Source organism: Cucurbita moschata, unplaced genomic scaffold, assembly GCF_002738365.1.
Source record: "Cucurbita moschata cultivar Rifu unplaced genomic scaffold, Cmos_1.0 Cmo_Scf00078, whole genome shotgun sequence".
Lineage (NCBI taxonomy): Eukaryota > Viridiplantae > Streptophyta > Magnoliopsida > Cucurbitales > Cucurbitaceae > Cucurbita > Cucurbita moschata.
The window spans coordinates 400,158-420,737 of record NW_019268594.1 but is presented as its reverse complement, the minus strand read 5'-3'; the positions used below and the strand labels follow the sequence as shown (position 1 = coordinate 420,737).

The following is a 20,580-nucleotide window of genomic DNA, read 5'->3' as shown; positions in this document are numbered from 1 at the left end:
CATAAGTACCTTCAGTCAATTTGATAATTATGTGTATTTTTTTGTGCCTTTATGATAGATCGTTTATCTATTTGCTCTTTTATGTTGATGACATGTTAATTGTTTTCAAGAGGCAGGTAGAGAATGATAAGCTCAAAGATCAACTTCCTAAACTGTAACGATCGTTCTCCGACGCATCGAATCACGAATCGCTACGTGGACTCTAAGATAAAAAGTCTTACAACATTTTCATTTGATAAAACGGGAGACACAATAAAATTAATGTTATCTGATAAGCATTAAAAATCCAAATAGTTCCAAAACATAACGAGATCCGCGGAAACACAACAAAAGAAAAACAGTTACAAAATAGCACAAGTTTTCCCAAAATAAACATCAAAATGGCATTAAAATGACATGGACAAAGAGGACTCGATCTAAGGGTCTCCACTGTAGCCGCACGGCTCCACACATTCCCGCCACCAACATTGGTCTACTTAGCACCTGAAAAATAGCAACAACATGGGATGAGTATAAAAATACTCAGTAAGCAATCTACCTATAGGCTCTTATCGGACTTAATCCTATTCACGGACACTTTGGCTATATGCTCGAATCTATCTCTAGCAAGGACTACTATAGTCTCAAAAGAAGACCCCATGGATTCTCATTGATATGGATTTTCTTCTATACCTAACTATCTACTGAGTTTAAATCAGTGGATTTTCTCCTTGTGGTGTCTGGCCTTAACTACCTGTTCCTAAGAATCAGTAACTACCTGTCACTACGCCCCGCCGGGCTGGGTCAATAAACTACCTGTCTTACACCCCAGTTGGGTTTAGATTAGTAAAAGGCCATGGGTCTCCCCACTAGGCACCCCTGATGTGGTACTACAGTATGATACTTACTAAGGCTACCCATATCTCCAATAGGTGACAACTAAAAGACAATAACCCATAATCTACGAAATTCATAATTCACGCTATCTAGCACATAGCAAAATAGTCCAATTCACACATGGGCAATAAAGGGGCTATCCACACCCCAAAACAAAACAGCACAAAGTATCAAGGCTCACATCGTACAAGTATAATACTAGATCATTTGCCCATACTCCAAACCGACTCCTACAAGCATTTCTTAGAACTTGCTCCATGCGGTTACTTACTTGTTGTAGACTTTTCAAACTTGTTTCGGGGCTTCAACAAATTTCCAATTCGTTCAAAGATCTACAATTAGGTCCTACATTGAGAAAATATATCAAAACTATAGAAGTTGAGTAGGATTCGGGTTAAAAATAGTTCAAATTTGCGAGCATTGGCCTCTGAACCAAGGGTCATACATACCTTCGAGTCTAGTTTTGGGTAGTGGATTAGAATTTGCTAATTGGGTCGGGTCGGGTCCAACGGTTTGTTAAATCCAACGATCAGCTCTTTCCTTCCAGCGACTTTCCTTTCCTTCTTCTGCTTCTTCAACTCTTACCAATGTTCCCTTTTCTTTTTTTCTTCTTATTTCAAAAACAGCTTGGTTCAACTCCCTCCCTCGGATTTATTGCCTCTTACCAACAAGATTTAAAGAGAAGATTTTGGGTAGATGGCAGACCTACCCACTGCCTTTTCATTTTTCTGCCCCTTCATATTCTTGTCTTTTCATATTTCATATATATATGTATATTTTTTTTTTCCTTTTATTGGTACTGGCTTTTCCTCATTTAATGCCAGCTAGTTATTACACCATTTGAAATGAAAGATTTAGACAAAGCAAAGAAAATACTTGAAATTGAGATAGAGCAAGATGCAAGAAGAGGTATAGTTTGGTTGACTCAATCTCAATATGTATGTGTAAAGTGGTGTTGACAAAATTTGGTTGAATAATTCAACTAAACCGGCCACTTGCTCCTTATTTCAAGCTTAGTGTTTCCATGTGTCCAAGTACAAAAGGCATATGGAGAATCCTTGTACAAATGTTGTTGGTGCTTTGATGTATGCTATGGTGTGTACTCAGCCTGATCGTTCACACGTGGTAAGCATGGTGAGCCGTTATATGCATAATCCTGGCAAAGAGCATGGGCAGACGGTCAAATAGATTCTTAGGTACGTTGGTACTATTAATGTTAGTATCAAGTTTGAAAGACAAGAGATGTTTAATCTTGACAACCTCATAGTTTGCTATGTGGATACTCACTATACTAGTGATTTGGGTAAGCAACGATCCACTACTAGTTATCTATTCACTATGACTGGTGGACCTGTTTGTTGGCGTTCAACATTGTAGTCTACCATTGCATTATTTACCACTGAAGTAGAGTATGTGGCAGTCACTAAAGCTTTTAAAGAAGTTATTTGGAGGTATAGTTTAGTTAATGATTTGGGTATTGCTAAAAAAACATGTAGATGTGTTTTGTTATTGCCAGAGTGCTATTTGTTTGTCAAAGAACCAAGTCCATCATTTTCGTTCTAAGCATATTGATGTCTAATTTCTTTTTGTTCGAGAAATTATCAATGAAGGAGACATTCGTTTATTGAAAAATGGAATTGTTAATAACCCTACGGATATATTGACAAAGGTGGTTGCTCGTGAAAAGATTTAACATTGCTTGGATCTAATCAATGTTGGATAGAAAAAATAGCTTGTTGACTTGATGACAGCCAAACCGGTTATCTTCGTGGGGATCTTCTGATAATGATAAAGTGAAGATTGTTGTAAGTTGTCATGAAGAATAGGTTCATAAATCTTCTGGATTCATGAACATTTTTTTGTACATTTCCCTCTCCCATGCATGCACCTATTGGAATTTATTTGGTTCATCTCCCTTGATACATGAATCAAGATGATTCATATATGAACATTAAGAACCTTAATGTTTTTATGTCTATATAAAGGATTATCTTACCATGGTTGAGAGACATTAAAATTGGGTGTCATTTTGTATTTACTTAATGACATTTAGAAGGAACTTTGTTGAGTGAGACTTTTGTAGCGGAAGAGTGTAAGACACCTTGTAAACACTTTGATTATTGTGATTAGTTGCCGTCAGTGATGTAGGAGAATTTCTTCTCTCCAAACCACGTAAACTTTTGTGTCTCTTTGTTTAATTTCTGTTTGTGGGTGTGTAAGTGCGATCCATATTGTTTCTGCTTCCGCTACCACATCAATACTATCCTTAAATTGAATGCATAAGAGAGAAAAAAAAAAAAGTTAAAATTGAAACCACTAAATAAAATTTAAGAGTCAATTATTTATAAAGATAAATAAATAATAAATTTATCTCTATTACTTGAAAAAAAAATTATATAATTTGATAAAGCCATAGATGAACTATAAATCAAATTCTAGTTTTATCAAAACTATAAATATATATATAAAGGTTTATAATTTAACCAAATTATTATTATTAAGTATTTTTAATTAGGGATGTGAATAACATGGGAACCTGAAAAACCCTCCTCCATCCTTCCCACCTCCGTCCCTCTCTCTCCTTCTTCGTCGCTATAGGTGTTACAGATCCTGTTCCTCGTTGCCGGTGACACCGCCGGAACCCTATGCTGTCGCCGGATTCTTCATTCATATCGTCCGTTAACAGGACAGCTTAGGTAAAAAAATCCATGGGGATTACTTCTCTTTCTCGAAACCTCCGTGATTTCTCCCACCCTTACTTCTACTCTATTTACTCATTTGCTCCTCATTCACCATTTCCCTCGTCCTCGCCTTCCAAGCATTTCGGGCGTTTTATTCGATTTTATACCGCACCGACATCCGATTCTGCTGCTCGTTCTCCCTTACTCTGCAATTCAACTTCCCAATCTGTGCCTTCATTGTGTTTGTTTGAGAGATGCAATGGCGTAACCAAGGATTTGAATCTTGGATTGTTTCGTCCCCACTACAGAAGCTGCCGCCGTTCTTTTTCCTCCGATTCGTTTGAGAAGCCCCAGTTTGGAACTGGTGAATTGAATGTGTTTAAACCGAATGTGACGTCCAATCAATTTTGGGATATTATAAATATCATTCGGGCAAATCAGGAGGATTTGGAGTCCAAGTTGGATTCGTTGAATGTAAGTTTCACTAACGCTTTAGTTGCTCAGATTTTTCGGGTGCTGAATAATCATAAGGTTTCTGCCTTTCGTTTTTTCAACTGGGTTAGAGTTCAGTCCTGTAAATTTCCTTGTAATTCTGATATTTATAGTCTACTTATTGATAATTTTGGTAGATTAGATGATTATGAGGGGATTCTTCCTGTTCTGAACGAATTCAGGCAGAAAGGAGTTGGTCTAAACCACAAAGCATTTGAGTTTTTACATGTTCATCTATCAGATGAAGATTCAATTAAGATTTGTGTTGAAAGACTGGTCAAGTTGTTGAATGAAGTTGGAGGATCCTGTCGAATTTCCGGGGTCATGGCATTGATTGAGATGTTCTGTTCTCTTGGTTCTTTCGGAATGGCGAAGTTTGTAATTGAGATAACCGAGAGAAGAACATCTTTCTATAATATCATCGTTCGGGAACAATGTCGCCGAAACGATTTTGAAGGAGCTAGATGTACACTTGATGAGATGAGGCAAGCAGGGTGTAGCCCAGATGTGGGCATTCTCAATTATCTGCTCAGTAGTTTGTGCAAGAATGACAAACTTTCTGAAGCTCAGAACCTGTTTGAAGAAATGCTTGAACGAGATTGCCCTCCAAACTCATTGACATTTGAAGTAATTATCTGTCATCTCTGTGAAATTGGTAATATAGAATCAGCCCTCAACTTTCTTGACATGATGGTGTCAAGGGGTCTCGAGCCTCGCCTTTCGACGCACGCTGCCTTCGTGAAAAGCTACTTCAATTCACAGAGATACGAGGAGGCGTATCGGTATACCATCGATTCAAGCTTGAAACATGGGATGGCACAAAATGCAACATATAGCTTGCTTGCAACACTTCATGAGAAGCGAGGAAACTTAGTTGATGCTCAAAAGGTTCTTTGTGAGTTGATAGATGCAGGTCTAAGACCGAACTTTCCAGTGTATATGAGAGTTTTGAAGAAGCTTCAGGTTCAAGGCAGGGAAGATTTGGCCAATGATTTGAAGGGAAAATTCTCTAACGTAAGTATGCAAAGGGACATTCAAACTGGATAATGTCTTGTTGTTTGATTCTCTTGATTTTGTATGCCAAATGAAGAGCTCAGTAGTTTGTTTTCTAATGGGATTAGGGATATGTTTCTGTATAATGTTTTCCTTCTTTTTTAACTTCTACAAACGTTTTTGGACATTGGTGACAGCTTTAGCAATATCGTTGCAAATTATATTTTGGCTTCGTTGCCAAGTTACAAGGAAAATAGTCTGTCTGTTCCCATTTTGGGACTGTCCAACTCGGACGTTTGAGAGCTAACATGAACAGGTTCAAATGGTTAAGGTATATATCATATTTAAAAGATTAGAAATTTAAATTTTCACGAGATAGGTATTTGACTAAAATGATGAATTTAGACATATAGTACACGAAGTACGGAGGATTTAATTGACTATTAACTCAAGTTAGTTAAGTTCGGATTTTGTGTGTTTTGAGAAATAGGGATGGGAGTGCAACCTTTGAGTTGTTTAGTAGATGAAGTTTGACGTAAAAATAACGTTTTTGGACTTGGGAGTCCATAGACGATCCTTCATATTCATACTAAAATGATGGGATAAAAATATCCAAAAAAATATCCAAATAACTTTCTTTAACTATCAATCTAAAAACTACCACCAACTTGTAATCTAAAAACTCTAAGATTCAATCTTTGAATTCTATTTTACTATTTGTATCTGTTTGGTCTTTGAACTTTTAAAAATATAAATTTAAGTCTATTTGGTCTTTGAACTTTTAAAATTACAAATTTAGTCCCTGAACTTTTAAAAAATTTATGTCTATTTGGTCTTTAAACTTTTAAAGTTTTCAACCAGATGACTGCAAAATGTTGTTTTGTCCGAGCTTCACAACTTAAAAAGAAATAACTTCAACATTATACATTATCCCATAAAGAAATGAACTGGTAAGAAAGTTTTGATGGGTAGGCGGCCTACCGAATACCTCTCCCAATGAAATATGAAGAGCATAGTTGAAGGACACTAGGTTTAAAAGGGGTTGGATCATATCATTGTTTGATAGATAACTTTGTAGCATTTTTCATTTAGAGTAGTAGCAAAGTAAATTCTAGCCACCTTTAATAGAAAGCAATATAAGAAAATACTCCATTCTAGCCACCTTTAATAGTAAGCAATATAAGAAAATACTCCATTCTAGCCACCTTTAATAGTAAGCAATATAAGAAAATACTCCATTCTAACCACCTTGTAGCATTGTTTTACTAGTGGCATTCACCATCTTTTGCTTCACTCAACTATCATGAAAAGAACAAGAAAATACACATTACAAATCTCTGTAATTTGAAAAATGGCAGACGTCTACAATACAAACGTACCTCCTTCATTGTGAAAGCAGAGGGCAGGTGCTGTTGATACAATAATATACAGACAAGGGGTCCTAAGAGGGGGAGAGAGACAGGGCTTGGGAACCTCATGTGGGGTTATATAAGAAGAAACAGCCTTAAATTACAGTCACAAGGAAGAAAGAAACAGACGGGGAGTATTGCTACCTACTACTTCAAAACATTTGAATATATGGACTTTCATTCATCCATTACCTTGTCGTTGCAGGTCGCCCTATATGTGTATCAATGCAAATAAACTGATCAGTCTTCAAATGTTTGTAAAAGAACCAACTAAAAATGATATAAAGGTTATGGCATGAAAACATGAGGAAAAATAAAGACACAAGGCGCAAGAATGTTTTCGAATACGGCCCGATAGTTCTACAAACACTCGTTCTACAGGTCATACTACCACATGAGCTTCAATTGGGATTTCTCACACTACATCCATTTTAATGGAGAAAAGAATGGATATTCTTCACTGATTAAGAACAACATAGCAATAGAGTGTCTTCAATAGGCCCATATCCTTCCTAATTACTGACAGCTTCTTTACAGTTATAACAAACAGAAGAAACCAATTTTAAATGGCTGAAATACAAATGCAAGCTATGACCCACAAAGACCTTAGAACAAATGGGGACTAATTAGTCCACTATTACCTGCATCACTGAGAAGCTTTCACATACGGCATCAGTAAAAGGTACAAATTCTTTGTTAGCTTCAGTATAAAACCATCTGCAAAACCATATTTTAACATCATGAAGGGAAATCGGCATTCATCCTCTAAGAAGAAATCACTCACAAATCATTGACCAACACACATTGTTCGATAAAGGAAAAGTGCTTAATATCAGTCTTCAAAAGCAACAAATGGATTAGAGAATTGTCCAAGGAAATAGACGTACTTGCACAGGAAAGTTGGCTTTATTCCATCATCTGCCCCAGGACCCAATTGTTTTCGTCTTTCATGTTCTTCTTTATACTTGGCAACAGGAAGAACTTCACATGGGCTTCGAATTAAGCCCACAGCTAAACAAATGTTGCCATCGGATGTATATACCTACAAACAATTACAAATATGAAGTCCATATGAAACTCTCTATACCAACTAGTGCAGTATTAAGTAAGGTCCGACATTAGGAATCACATAGAAATAGGCAACGACAATTTGACGTGAGATCTGAGTATAACTTCTAGAGGTGTGTGCAAGAACATATATGAATGAAGAATCTCATACAAGGAAAATGGAGAAATTAGAGAAATAAAAGGAGATGAAAAGTGTACCTCATTTTGTTCAGGGGAGCACGGGCAGAGGTGGGCAACTTCCTTGGGCAAGTCCTCATGAAAGTAACACTGCTTAAGAATAGCCCAGTTCAATCCACTTTCATATTCATGGTACAAGGACTGCATTAAGAATAAAAGCTTCCCCATATTATTTCCGAAAAAGGATGCAATTTTCATGTGCGTAAGAAAACCATATGAATTTGACAATCAACTTAAATACTCTATTAAACAATTTTTTGTTCACCTGAAGCCTATAGGGCATCAGTTTCCCGTTGTTGGAGTGAAAAAGAGAAAACTCTTCAACTATATATGTAACCCCATCAACACGACAGGATTTGTAATATGCCCTCGTATCTGTCAGCTGATGTGGGTCGCCAATCCATTCAACATCATGCAGGTCATTGGAAGAAGTCCCGGACTGCTCTCTATTTATGATGCTAGCTTCAAAATTTTCAACATTATTCTCCTGCAGAACTTCATGGCCATCTTTCTTCACATTTGAAGTGTCATGAGAACTTGCTGTTGAGTAAGGTTCCTCTGGACCATTAGAACCCATTTGCTGATCAACAATTTGAGGAATGTCAGGGGGTTTAGGGTTACTAGAATTGTCACCCGCAGTTTGAGATTCTTCAGGAGGCTCTGATTTTGCTGAGGATCCATCTTCACCTATTGGTGCTTGAGAACTTTTAATGTGCTGAGCAGATACTTCACTTGATATCTCAGCAGAAGAGGGTTCACAAACCATCCCCAAGGATTTGGCTGGGGTATTCAGGGAAGTCGAAGAGGTTGGTTTCTCATCTATGTCTTTCCTAATTGGTAAAAGATTATTTCCATGAGCTTCTTCCGCATTTGGAATTTTGATACCAGATGATTCATTGGCATTGCTTCCATCCTCAGCAGGCTGGTGGTGACTTAGCAAATCTAAACCTCCATTAGAAACTAACTTCAGCTGTCCAGCACTGGCCTTTTGTTCCACAGCGGCTCCTAAACTCTTCTCTGGTGGCTGAGATCCACTGGTATTGACAGATAATTTTGGTGGGGGGTTACTCCTCATGACACGCCCGTATTTAGGAGGTAAAGGCTTCCCATTGCTTATAGTTAAGCATCTTGGGCAGTGCCACTCCCCCCTAGGAATCGCTCTCTGATTAGGTGACTGTACACATTTCAAGTGAAATCCTTTCTCACAAGCATCACATATAAGTACACTATCAATCTCATTGATGGTAACTTGACAAGTTTGGCAAGTCACAGCCTTGTTCATGTAATCTCTTGAAGGAGGATTCCAAGTAGGATGATCAGGAAGCTGTGGCTGTAACAGCTTCTGAATAATTTTGACAATTTCATTGTGGCTATTAGAAACTGAAGGCCCTTGCACAAAATTTATGCTCTGTAAATGCGGCTGCAAACCAGCCATATTTCCTGTCCCAGTTTGAGGAATTGGAGGTCTAAAGCTTTGGTCCCTTGCTGCTTGAGAAGACGATCTTAAGGCTCTTGAATCTGTGGTTCCCTGAGCATTAGCAGCAGAATGATTTGGAAACTTGTGTTCTGGCCCACCTTTAGCCGACAAGGCAGATTGAGTTTGAGCAGACCAGGTAGGAGCACTCGCCAGAGAGTGATTTACGGAAGAGTTAACTGAAAAGTACCAATACATACAAAAACGTAATAAATCTGAAAAACAACAAATTGTGTGCAAAGACTTTAACTTAACTATCCCCCTGATCGTGTTTTATGGTCACTCTCGCTCAAATAAAATATAATCAAAATACTGAAAACATCAAATGAAAGGTAACTTGAGTTCAATTAAAAAATTACAGGAGGGTGCTCTTACACTCACAGGCAATACCGTATCAGTGATGTCAATCTTACAGAGTATTTTAGCCTGAAGCATTTTATTGGAATAGATCTTGTCCACTGAATCACTTCTGGTTTCTCCAACACAAATTAAATTTAATTGGGAAAAAATTATACGCAATATAATTGATATTTTCTTTTATGATGAACTAAACTTTCATAAAGGAGATGAAAATATAAATAAAAAGTCGCCCCATATCCATCACAAGAAAAATTGCATAGATAAAAAGGGAAGAAAAAGACTTCAACAAAAATCAATGGATAATATTAGTTGCTAGTTGTATACATCATTGAACTTTTCCATCGTTTGCCAAAAGCATATATATAAAAAGAAAAAAAAAAAAGAATACCTTGCATTTGAGATCCATATGTCCCATTTAGTGGTCTTTCAATGCCATGCAAGAGTGAGGAAGGGTCCCTTCCTTGTTGATTAATTGGAAATCCACTTGAAATATTATGAGCTCTGACTTCATTGCCTGTTAGTTGCGGTTGAACCTGCATGGACGTAGAACCAGCAACAGAAACATGACCTGAAGGCAGAGTACCGGCAGTGCCTCCCACTGAATTAGGGACAGGACTTGATTTGTCTGAGGGAAACATCCGTACAGAAGGCAATGGCCCACGGTTCTCAATCGATGAAATAATATGTTTTTGGGTTGGATGAGATCCATAACCCGAAGGTGGGATATATTTCTTGGAATCTTCCATCTAGATGAGAAAGCAAGAATCAAAATTTTCTTGAAAAGATCATTCACATTCTTGGAGATATTATTAGAATATATATTTTATTCACTAACATGCCAAACAATTACGTAGATTATATGAAGTTACACAAAAGAATAAAAGTTAAACTCCATGTCAAAGAAGATTATGAAAAGCTCTTCTAATTAGCAAAAAGAATATTTAAACTAGCTACGGAAGGAAGCATATAAATTTCAAGGAAGAGAGAGCTACAAAAGAAGTTATATCTAGAAAAGTGTCCAAGTCCTCTATAAGCGGTTAAAATCTTTGTTGTTACTTTCAAGCCAGACTCCAAATATAAGTAGTAATTTTTTTAAGAGAAAAATATACGAAGTATTAAATTAAAGGCAAAGGATATTCTTTTTCTCAATGAAATAATGACACGATGTGCCATTTGAAGGGGGAGAGTATGCTCAAACCTGAATACAGAAGGACAAATAAGAAAACACGTAACCTTGGGACTCAATCCCTTGCATATGACACACCAATCTGAAGCTAGAGCAAGGGAAAGGTACCACCTTTCCATAAAACTGTAGGGATTAGTGCTCATGTGACTAAGTTGCAATAGATAAGAGATCGTTTTTAGGATCAAACTTCTCTGTATAGTAGGGGTCTAGGGGACATGATAGTTATGTCAAGATAGTGGAGAAGGACAAGAAAACAAAGGATCCCAGAGCATCAGTATGCCAACTGATGCAGTCTATGTTCTGTTTTCGTCGATTAGTTGGCTGTTAACTGCTGTCTTCAGATTGCTTTTACTTTTACCATTGATTAGGTGGGTCCAATTGATGTTAAAGTTAGTTGCAGAGGTTGTTAGGGAGTTGTTATGGCTGTTGGGAGCTAACTCAAATCCTTTTGGAACCTATAAATATTCACTAAGCTGTACAAGACATTCTTTCATAAAAACTCTAAAGAATACTCACGGCCGCATGGGTTTCGTATCAGAGTGCCCTTGACGAAGAAACCCAATGGCAGGGAAGAAGCACCCCGTGACCTCTAGTAATGACAAAGATCGTCCCAGATTGGAAACCTTCTGCCTCTTTCCAAAATCTCTCAACCAATGCATCTTGCAAATGGAAGAATCAGTGGATGAGATGAAAAGTCATATTGATGATGTACCAAATGATGGGAACCATGGCGCGACAAATGGAACAATTAACCCTCCAAAGACCTAACATGCTTAACCAAGGAATAAAGAATGACACGAATACTCATCACCCTATTGCTTGTTGTGAACCACCCCAAGAACAAACAAGAAGGTTGCACCACAAGTACCCAAGAAATGCTACCCTGCCATTCAGACCTCCAGATACATGCTTCAAAAATCCAAGGTTCCAACAATTAGACAACTCAAGGGAGGAGGATAGGCCTTTCCAACACTTTGTTTATGACTTACATTTACCCCATACAAGGAGAAAAGAGTGGCAAAATGAAGGAAGCAACGATTATAAAGTGAAGGTGGAACTCCCAACTTTTAATGGAAAATTGACATGGAAGCCTCTCTTGACAGCCTCCTCTGCCACCACGTCCGTGGCCATGACTGTAACCATGTCCACAACCTCTATTTTCTTTGTTGTGGCCGCTGCGTTCCCTTTTGAAAGAAAATAACAGAAGGGGAGAAGGAGCAACACGCAAATTAATTTTATCTTCTTAAAAACAAGTTTATAACCAACAATCACTCATCTAACATTGTTGTACTATTTGGGAGTAAATCCAATCCTTCCTTAACTGCGCTGGCACACCCGATAAAAAAGAAAGTAAAGCTAGAAAGTAAATTGGAGGAAGAACCTGCATGGTGGGATAAAATTCAAACCAATAGAAGGAGATATGGAAAGTGGTCCATAAGGACTTGGCCAAAGATGCTCAAACTAATGAACCGTTCTTGCAGATAAATTACGAGCAAATGTTGTACGGTCAATACCAACATTGCATCCAAGGAACTAAACTAGTTACGGACTATTTAGAGGAATTCAATAGATTGAGTGCCCTAACATTCTTGGTGAGTTAGAAAACCACCAAATAGCTAGATATGCGGATGGACTACAAGATGACATAGGAAAAAGGTGATTCTACATCTGATCTACTACCTAGCAGATGGTATCAAATTAGCTACAGAGATTAGGAGCTCAACGACTAGAATAACAGTGGACAAGCACAACATGACTTCAAAAGGAACACAACAGATGCTCAAAGGAGTTTTCAAATGAGCAGTTCCTTGTAACCATGAAAAAAAGCAAGGAAGAATCGATGATACACCAAATAATAGGATAGGGGCAAAAGGCACTTTAGGAACCAACAACAAGAGGACCAAAAGGTTCTACAACCGCATCACTTTTGCCAAGTGTTTAGGTGGGGCCAGTAAGCCAAACCTTTCTAATGAGTGTCCTCAAAGAAAGACCCTGGCGATAATGGATGCCCCTATTAATGAACAACTAGATGAAGAAAGGTCCAAGGAAGAGTTACCTATTTAGAAGCTTGGGAGCAACTCTCTTGTATCTTACAAAGAAAACTACCCACCCCAACAACTAATCCACATACCCAAAGACATTCCTTTCTCAATACTAGGTGCACAATTAATGGAAATATTTCTATTCTTTTATAAGAAATCAAGCTTTCATTCAAAAAATTGAAGTAATACAAGGGCATACAAAAAACAAACCCAAAACAAGGAGCCCAAAACAACTATAGAAAAGAATTCCAATACAAAAGAAGAAGACTAAGATAATAATTACAAAAAGGTCTAGCAACCGAAGTCCAAACAGAAGCATTAACCCTAATCACCTCTCAAACTCACCATATTTCTCAACCTCTCTAAAGATTCTATTCTTTACTTCTAACCAAATACAAACAGCAAAAGAGCTAGCTTGCCAAGGACTTAGTCCTTTTCCTTAAACACTCATTCCAAAAGCATCTCTTCCACAACAAGCTACCATCCCTATCCCATACTCCACACATACCAAATGAGGTTCTTCAATGGTCCCAAGAAACTGAGAACATTGGAAACTTCGTATCAAATGATTGAGGTCTTCCTCACGCCTCTGGCAAAGAATGCACCATTCCAAATACAAAATGAAGGAAGTCTTTGGACACAATCCAAGGAATTCACTCTCAGGTAAAACTTGTAACCTCAAGCTCCCAGTGCCTAATTCTCCTAGATCCACTAGCCTAATTCTCCTAGATCCACTAGCTTCATGACCACCTCCCGCTTGACCAAGTAGGATTCTCCCCCAATCAACTCTTTCCTAAAAGAAATTCTCACCACTCTTTCAATGGACTTACTTACCAAGAGTGGAATCCTAAATATCGACAAGAAATAGTTAAGGATCCCTCCTAACACAGATTGAATTAGCGCAAGTCTTCTCCCTAAGAGCAACTGATATGTGGAAATCACTACAAGGGGAGTAAGATTCGGATTACCTTGTTGATCGAATATCTCAAGGCAAGAACATTGTTTGAGATTTGAATCACTCTACAAGCAAGATCAATCATGTCTAACTTGAATGATTCTTGTTGATCAAATATCTCAACGCAAGAACACTTGTTTGAGATTCGAATCACTCCACAAGCAAGATCGATCATGTCTAGCTTGAATGATTCTTGTTGATCAAATATCTCAACGCAAGAACACTTGTTTGAGATTCGAATCACTCCACAAGCAAGATTGATCATGTCGAGCTTGAATGATTCTACATGCAACCTAAACTACATAGAATTGCAAATAAACTTAGCCATTGGTTAAAGAAAGCACAAATGCTCCTTTTACTATATTTTCAAGTCTACATACATGGCTTTATATAGCCAATGAAACTATTAAAGGCATTCCAAGAGTTGTAACATTCATAGTTTATGGTCATAATTAACCAGGATGTAAATGTAACCTAAAGTAAATAAAATGTCTTAAACTACATTAATGAAATACAATAACTCTAAATTACTCTAAATTGTAATCCACCCAAAATTTATAACAATGAAACTTCAATCTTTTTCAATGTGGCATGAATTGAAATATCTTTTGATAATTTCAATAGCATTTTCTTCGCATCTTCATTGAAATATATTGTATGATTGATGTCTCTTGGTTCATATCATTCTCCGCTTCTTCCATATCATTCTCCACTTCTTCAAGAGGATTCGTCCTCAAATCTTATTTGTGAAACTTTGCTGCAAAAATAACTTATGGAAATACAAAGAACCTCACAACACTCTCTCACGTGTATACGCTCAAGGTATTTTAGGTCACTCTATTTGCACTCATTTACACATGAAGTTCTCATTCTCACCTCTCAAAATTTTAAATAGAGAAAAGATTGAATTTTAAACTCGGGGTCGATTAAAAACTAAAAAGATAAAAATAAATAAAAATCAAATTGAGAAGAAACGCAAAGGAAACATATATCCGATATTGAGATTCGAATTTTAAACTCTAATACCAAATGATATGTGGAAATCACTACAAGGGGAGTAAGATTCGAATTACCTTGTTGATCGAATATCTCAAGGCAAGAACATTGTTTGAGATTCGAATCACTCCACAAACAAGATCGATCATGTCTAGCTTGAATGATTCTTGTTGATCAAATATCTCAACGCAAGAACACACAAACAAGATCGATCATGTCTAGCTTGAATGATTCTTGTTGATCAAATATCTCAACGCAAGAACACTTGTACAAGATCGATCATGTCTAGCTTGAATGATTCTTGTTGATCAAATATCTCAACGCAAGAACACTTGTTCAAGATCGATCATGTCTAGCTTGAATGATTCTTGTTGATCAAATATCTCAACGCAAGAACACTTGTTTGAGATCGATCATGTCTAGCTTGAATGATTCTTGTTGATCAAATATCTCAACGCAAGAACACTTGTTTGAGATTCGAATCACTCCACAAGCAAGATTGATCATGTCGAGCTTGAATGATTCTACATACAACCTAAACTACATAGAATTGCAAAGAAACTTAGTCATTGGCTAAAGAAAGCACAAATGCTCCTTTTACTATATTTTCAAGTCTACTTACAAATACATTCTTGAAGCTGATCATTGGGACAAGGAAATTGAATTCTTCTATGGTGAATCTCATCTGGAAATACATGACCCCTAAGAAGGTGATAGGTTTTTTTATGGTCCCTAGCCTGCGAAGTTTAAACAAAAATCTTCAAATGCTTCAAAACTATGTGACGTCTCCCTCGATCTATTGTCTCCGCCTTTGAGAGGAAGAGTCCTTAGATCATATGTTTCTTCACTGTCAATTTGCTGTTGAAGGGTGGTTTTTCTTTAATATTTTGGGGGTCGAATGTTGTCTCCTCGAGGATATTGATGATGGGTTTTTAGAAGCGGTCGATGGAAAGATTTTTGGCAGAAGGAAAAGAACCTTTGGGGATATTCAACTTGCTCCCTTCTTTGGTGTCATTGGAAGGAAAGAAATAGCAGGGTTTTTTAAGATAAGTATATTCCTTTTGGCTTTCAGTGCAACACTCAGATGAACACAACATCAATGGAGACTGCCCTCATATCAGGGGTTCAGAAATTATGGAAAGAAAGAAACAATAGATTTTTCTAGACTACAAGGAAAATACTCAACCTATTTGGAGGGCTAAGATTTCTTTTTTTACAACTAACCTACTTACAACACTAAACAAATTCAAGCACTTTTTTGGCGATCATTTGCTCGCTTCTTCTCTGAAATCTTTCATTTCAGTCAATGAAAAGGTGTGTGGTTCTTCCACTAAAAAGAAATACTGTGGTTAACTATTAGCAACCAATACCCTACCCCACGGTGTCCATAGATTTCCGCGAGAAAACTAATGCATCTCCAAGGGACTAATGAATCAGAGAACTCGGAAGCAGACTGGATAACTACATCCTTTTGTATCTTTTCGCGGAAGAATTGAAGATTTTTACGCTATCAGTAAGCAAATGAAGACAAGAATGCCTATATAGTCTCCTCCTCCAGGTTTTATTCAAACAAGTTTGAACATAACTAACAGTCAAGCAGAGTAGCATTAAACAGACTTCACGAAGTATTATCTACAATCGAGCATCAAATAGTATCGGTCACAAATGATGAAGAACCCACGCTGCCCTCCGCAGACAGTCAAGAGATAACAAAAGTAGGTAAAATTAAAGGCATTAACATACCTTCTTCTTTGTCTGCGCTAATTTCTCCGCTATCGTCAACCTGGGACCGCGAAACCCTAACTTCTGATCCCTAATGTTACCATGCAGCCCCAAATCTTCAATCAAAGAACTAATTCCTTCCCTTCCCACAATATCCTTGGGAGCCAATCCTTCACAAATCTGAACCAACTTAGCCCTAGCCTCAGCCATTAATTCAACCTCGGCATCAGTAGGCTTCTTTCCAGCACGCAGCGCCGTCATTGTGGACATGACCAACACAATCTCCGCAACCCTCCGGAGATTAGGACCCAACTCGCAACCATTACGGGGCTTCTTTCTCAACTGAGGCTCCGCAAGTTCATCGTCCCCGTGAATCTCAATTGACCTCTTCTCGCCGGTGGGTAGAGTGGGTTCGCCATCAACAACCGTGGTTTCCTCCATGGGTTCGGCCATGGGGGAATAAAGCCAGGAGAGGAAAAATCAGGCCGTAGGTAGGCGGAAGAAGGGGGTTAATCAGATGAAAATTGTAATTTAATTTAAAAGAAAAAAAAATGAAAAATGGTTCTTTTCAAAATATTTAGGGAAAATAGGGTTGTTTTTGTCGTATGTGGAGAGACACATTGAATTTATATTTGACCAAAAAAAAAATGAAAATTTGGGCATTCTAAAGTTAATACAACGAACTTAAATATATTTTATTTTATTACGCTCATACTTGTTGGACGATGAAAGTCACACCTCGGCCAATTTAGAGAATGATCATGGGTGTATAATCAAGGAATACTCTCTCCATTGGTACGAAGCCGAAATCAAAATCATGAGAGCTTATGCTCGAAGTGGACAATATCATACCATTGTGAAAAGTCGTGTTCGTCTAACATGGTATCAAAGTCATGCCCTAAACCTAAAAGATATAGGGTCGAATTGGGTGTGAAAGAGGAAAAATAAATTTTGGAAGGAGGACTCATTCGATTAATGAAGAGCTCGAGGCGAAGGATGGTTGGAAGATATCAAGGGACGAAATTGTTCCATTGAATTCTTGGATATAAAGGAACTAAGTTGAATCAAATTACGAATTTCAAGAAAAAAATGAGATTGAACGACCGAAAATTTGGAAACTTTTCAAAGGGTAGCACACAAGTGAGGAAGACACTAATCATGGTCAATGGTTAGTCTTTTTTACCATGTTCTTGATATTTCAACCTCTCGATGTCTAATTTTCGAGCCATTTTCATTAGTATTCTTCTTTTGACTCAAATTGGTGTCTAATTGAGGAGCTCGGGCAAATTTAAGCTTGAAGAATAGAAAAATCGAAACTCCAAACATCCCAAGCACTGTAGGTAGTCATTTCAGATCTTTTATGCAAGTATATCCTGAAGATTGAGTTGATCAATAATGTTTAATTCAGAAGTGAGCTAATATCTAATTATACGCATGATTAGCCAAAGAATATACGAGTTGTGATGGTTAGACTACAGTTCGGGAGATTGTGATCCACCGATTATTCTATTGTGTAAGACGACTATCTGCTAGATTAGCTAGCTAGATTAGGCTACCTGCATATGATGTTAGGGTCATTCCTAGGCTTTTAAAGCCTTATAAAATACAATGAGCCACGAGTCATGTTAAGTTTGTTAGATGCATGTTAGGTTGCGAAGGTTAGCTCCACTCCTAAACGTAGGACCTACAACTTATGAGAGCCTGTCCAAGAATCGTTTTCCATAATTCTTGGGTGAAATCCAGCCAGTAAGGAATGGTTCAGGATTGTCCAAAGGTATCAAGACACTCTTTCTAAAGTTTAGAACCAAGTAAGGCTAGATAGGTTCATCCATGAATAATAGGTTGGGAGGTTTAGTTTTGGTTCTAGAACCTAAACCATAGTCATTCATAACCTTAAAAATAGGTCGGGTATAAATTTTCAAGTCATCTCGGTCCATTTAGGCTATGAAATATCTTAAGGACACTGAAGGGGCATTTTGGTCATACATCCTTAATAAATAGTATAAAGTCATCCATTCAAATTTCATACACAATTGATACCGTTTAGTAGGTTAATTCCATAACTTATAGTTTTCGAGCAAAACGTCTAGGTTTAAGTCTTTAACTCATAGTTCTTGGCCCGACTCTTCTATTCTTACTTAATTTTGAGTTATCTATATTGGATCGATATGGCAACCCTAGAGGGGTGAATAGGGTTTTAACAATAAAAGTATTTAAATGTAATTAATTTTTCATGAAACTTTTTACAAATAAATAGAAGATGATAATTACTCGAACAAAATAATTCAATTCAAAACAATAATCAACTAGAACATGCAATAAATCACAATAATAATTTTGAAATTAAATAGGAAAGAGTTATAAAATATGACACCATAGTTTTATAGTGGTTCGGTCAAACCCGACCTACTCCACCCTCCGAGCGCCTCTTGGGAATTTGAATAAAGAACTTTCTTGACTCTTTCCACAGATCAGAGCCAAACCGTTGTACTGCTATTTTTACGAGTTCAAGAGCAAACTCAATCCTTTTCACGGCGTAGGATAAAATCGGTACAAGTATTTGAATTTGGTAGTAACACATCACAACTCTCTCGATTTACAATTCGGAGTATTCACAACTATTTCCTCACAATACAATAAAAAAATTTATCTTAATAATAAAATAAAAATAAATAAAATTGAAAGCTTGAAGAGAGCAACGATGAAGCTTTAGAAAATTAAAGATGATGAATTATGAAAGTTGTGGGTAAAAAATATGGGGAGGTAGATGAGTTTAAATAGAGAAGAAAGGTGGTAAAAGGTAGGAATTAATATTTTTTAAAATATAATATAATAATAATATAATATAAAAATAATAAAAACCGTGACAAATTCAAAATTTATTTTATATATAATAATATAATAATAATAAAGCACACAGTTAAGTTAAAATTTCCAAATTTATTATAAATATAATAATAATAAAGATGATGTGAGTAATCACCGCAATTTTAAAATATAATAATATAATATTGTAATATAGTAATAATGAAATCGATGTAAGTAACCGTTAGATTCAAATTTATATTATGTATAAATAATTTTATTTAAGAATATAATAATAAAAAAAATGTCATACTTTGATTTGTCAATCATTTTAATTTAGCTGCCACATCATCACGTCGGATATGTTGTCTCGACTGTAATTTATTCGTTTTAGCTCTGATTTGAGTGATTGAAAAGTCGTTGAAATCGTCATTCCCAACCTTATACTGTGGACAGTTCAAAATACTGAAAATGGTTAAGATTACATTCTCATGTCCTCGAGTTTAGCTTCTAAACACGATCACGTTCAACAAGACAAATAAAATAGTAGCTATAACATTTTTCTCATGATTAGCAATTGAATATTCACAACTAGCCACTCGAGTTATATAAAAATACACAAAATGGTGTCATAAATATGAAATATTTTTCAATTGATGAGTAGTTCCTTTGAATGTTGATTTCGAGGCTGAAAAGTGGGACCCACTCTCACTACCCTGAAAGAGGCTTGGTAAGATATAATTATAAGGTTAAAATTAATTTTTGACTCGACTGTAATTATGAATTCATGAACGATCAACTTATTTGTAGTGATTATATCTATGGATACAACTTGTACTTGTACAATTGCATAAAAATTGATCCATTAAAGTTGTATCATTGGAGCTTATAACAAGTAAGTCTAATTTTTTTTCTAGCTTATAGTAACTAAAATCATCATTAATTAATACTTAATATATTAATATAAAATATATTTAACGGGAAGAATTCAAAATAATTTTTAATATATTAAAAAAATTAAAAGAAAAATATATTTATTCTTAGGTCTAAATTAATATCGAATATATTAGATATATTAAATATTAAATATTAAATAGAAAAAGTAAAAAATGTATTTAATTTGAAGGGTTTAAATTAATATTTAATATATTAATATAAAAAAGAAAAATATATTGTATATTTGAAATTTAATATCTAATATGATCTAGATAAAATATTATATCTTAATATATTAGATACTCAAATATATTAAATTTAGCAAACATTATCTCAACGTCCTTAGATAATTCGAAGAATGGAGATTAAAAATTTGTCAGACCTTTCTCCATATTTATTGAACTTTAA

The 20,580-nt window shown here is 36.3% G+C and overlaps 2 protein-coding genes and 1 long non-coding RNA gene across 4 annotated transcripts; 1 reads left to right on the top strand and 2 right to left on the bottom strand.

The window, feature by feature from the left end:
* Positions 1–208: 208 nt before the first annotated feature.
* LOC111438626 lies at positions 209–1,178 on the bottom strand. The gene is made up of 2 exons (XR_002709703.1): positions 1,148–1,178; positions 209–483 (listed from the first exon to the last, which is right to left on the bottom strand). It is a non-coding gene; the product is annotated as an uncharacterized LOC111438626 (long non-coding RNA).
* Positions 1,179–3,584: 2,406 nt separating this feature from the next.
* On the top strand, positions 3,585–5,096 carry LOC111438608 (pentatricopeptide repeat-containing protein At1g05670, mitochondrial-like). Its single transcript, XM_023076475.1, has one exon. It carries the CDS (start codon positions 3,585–3,587, stop codon positions 5,094–5,096), a length of 1,512 nt encoding a protein of 503 aa, XP_022932243.1.
* A 1,250-nt stretch (positions 5,097–6,346) lies between these two features.
* On the bottom strand, positions 6,347–16,955 carry LOC111438615. 2 transcript variants are annotated; one of them, XM_023076485.1, is made up of 7 exons: positions 16,453–16,955; positions 9,919–10,276; positions 7,962–9,349; positions 7,718–7,837; positions 7,339–7,493; positions 7,090–7,168; positions 6,347–6,668 (listed from the first exon to the last, which is right to left on the bottom strand). In XM_023076485.1, the coding sequence occupies exons 1-7, from the start codon at positions 16,882–16,884 to the stop codon at positions 6,663–6,665; spliced, it is 2,538 nt and encodes an 845-aa protein (XP_022932253.1). In that variant the 5' UTR covers positions 16,885–16,955; the 3' UTR covers positions 6,347–6,662. The 2 variants fall into 2 exon arrangements, with proteins under 2 accessions (XP_022932253.1, XP_022932252.1); XM_023076484.1 differs by having other exon boundaries at positions 6,347–6,662; positions 7,093–7,168.
* Positions 16,956–20,580: the final 3,625 nt, after the last annotated feature.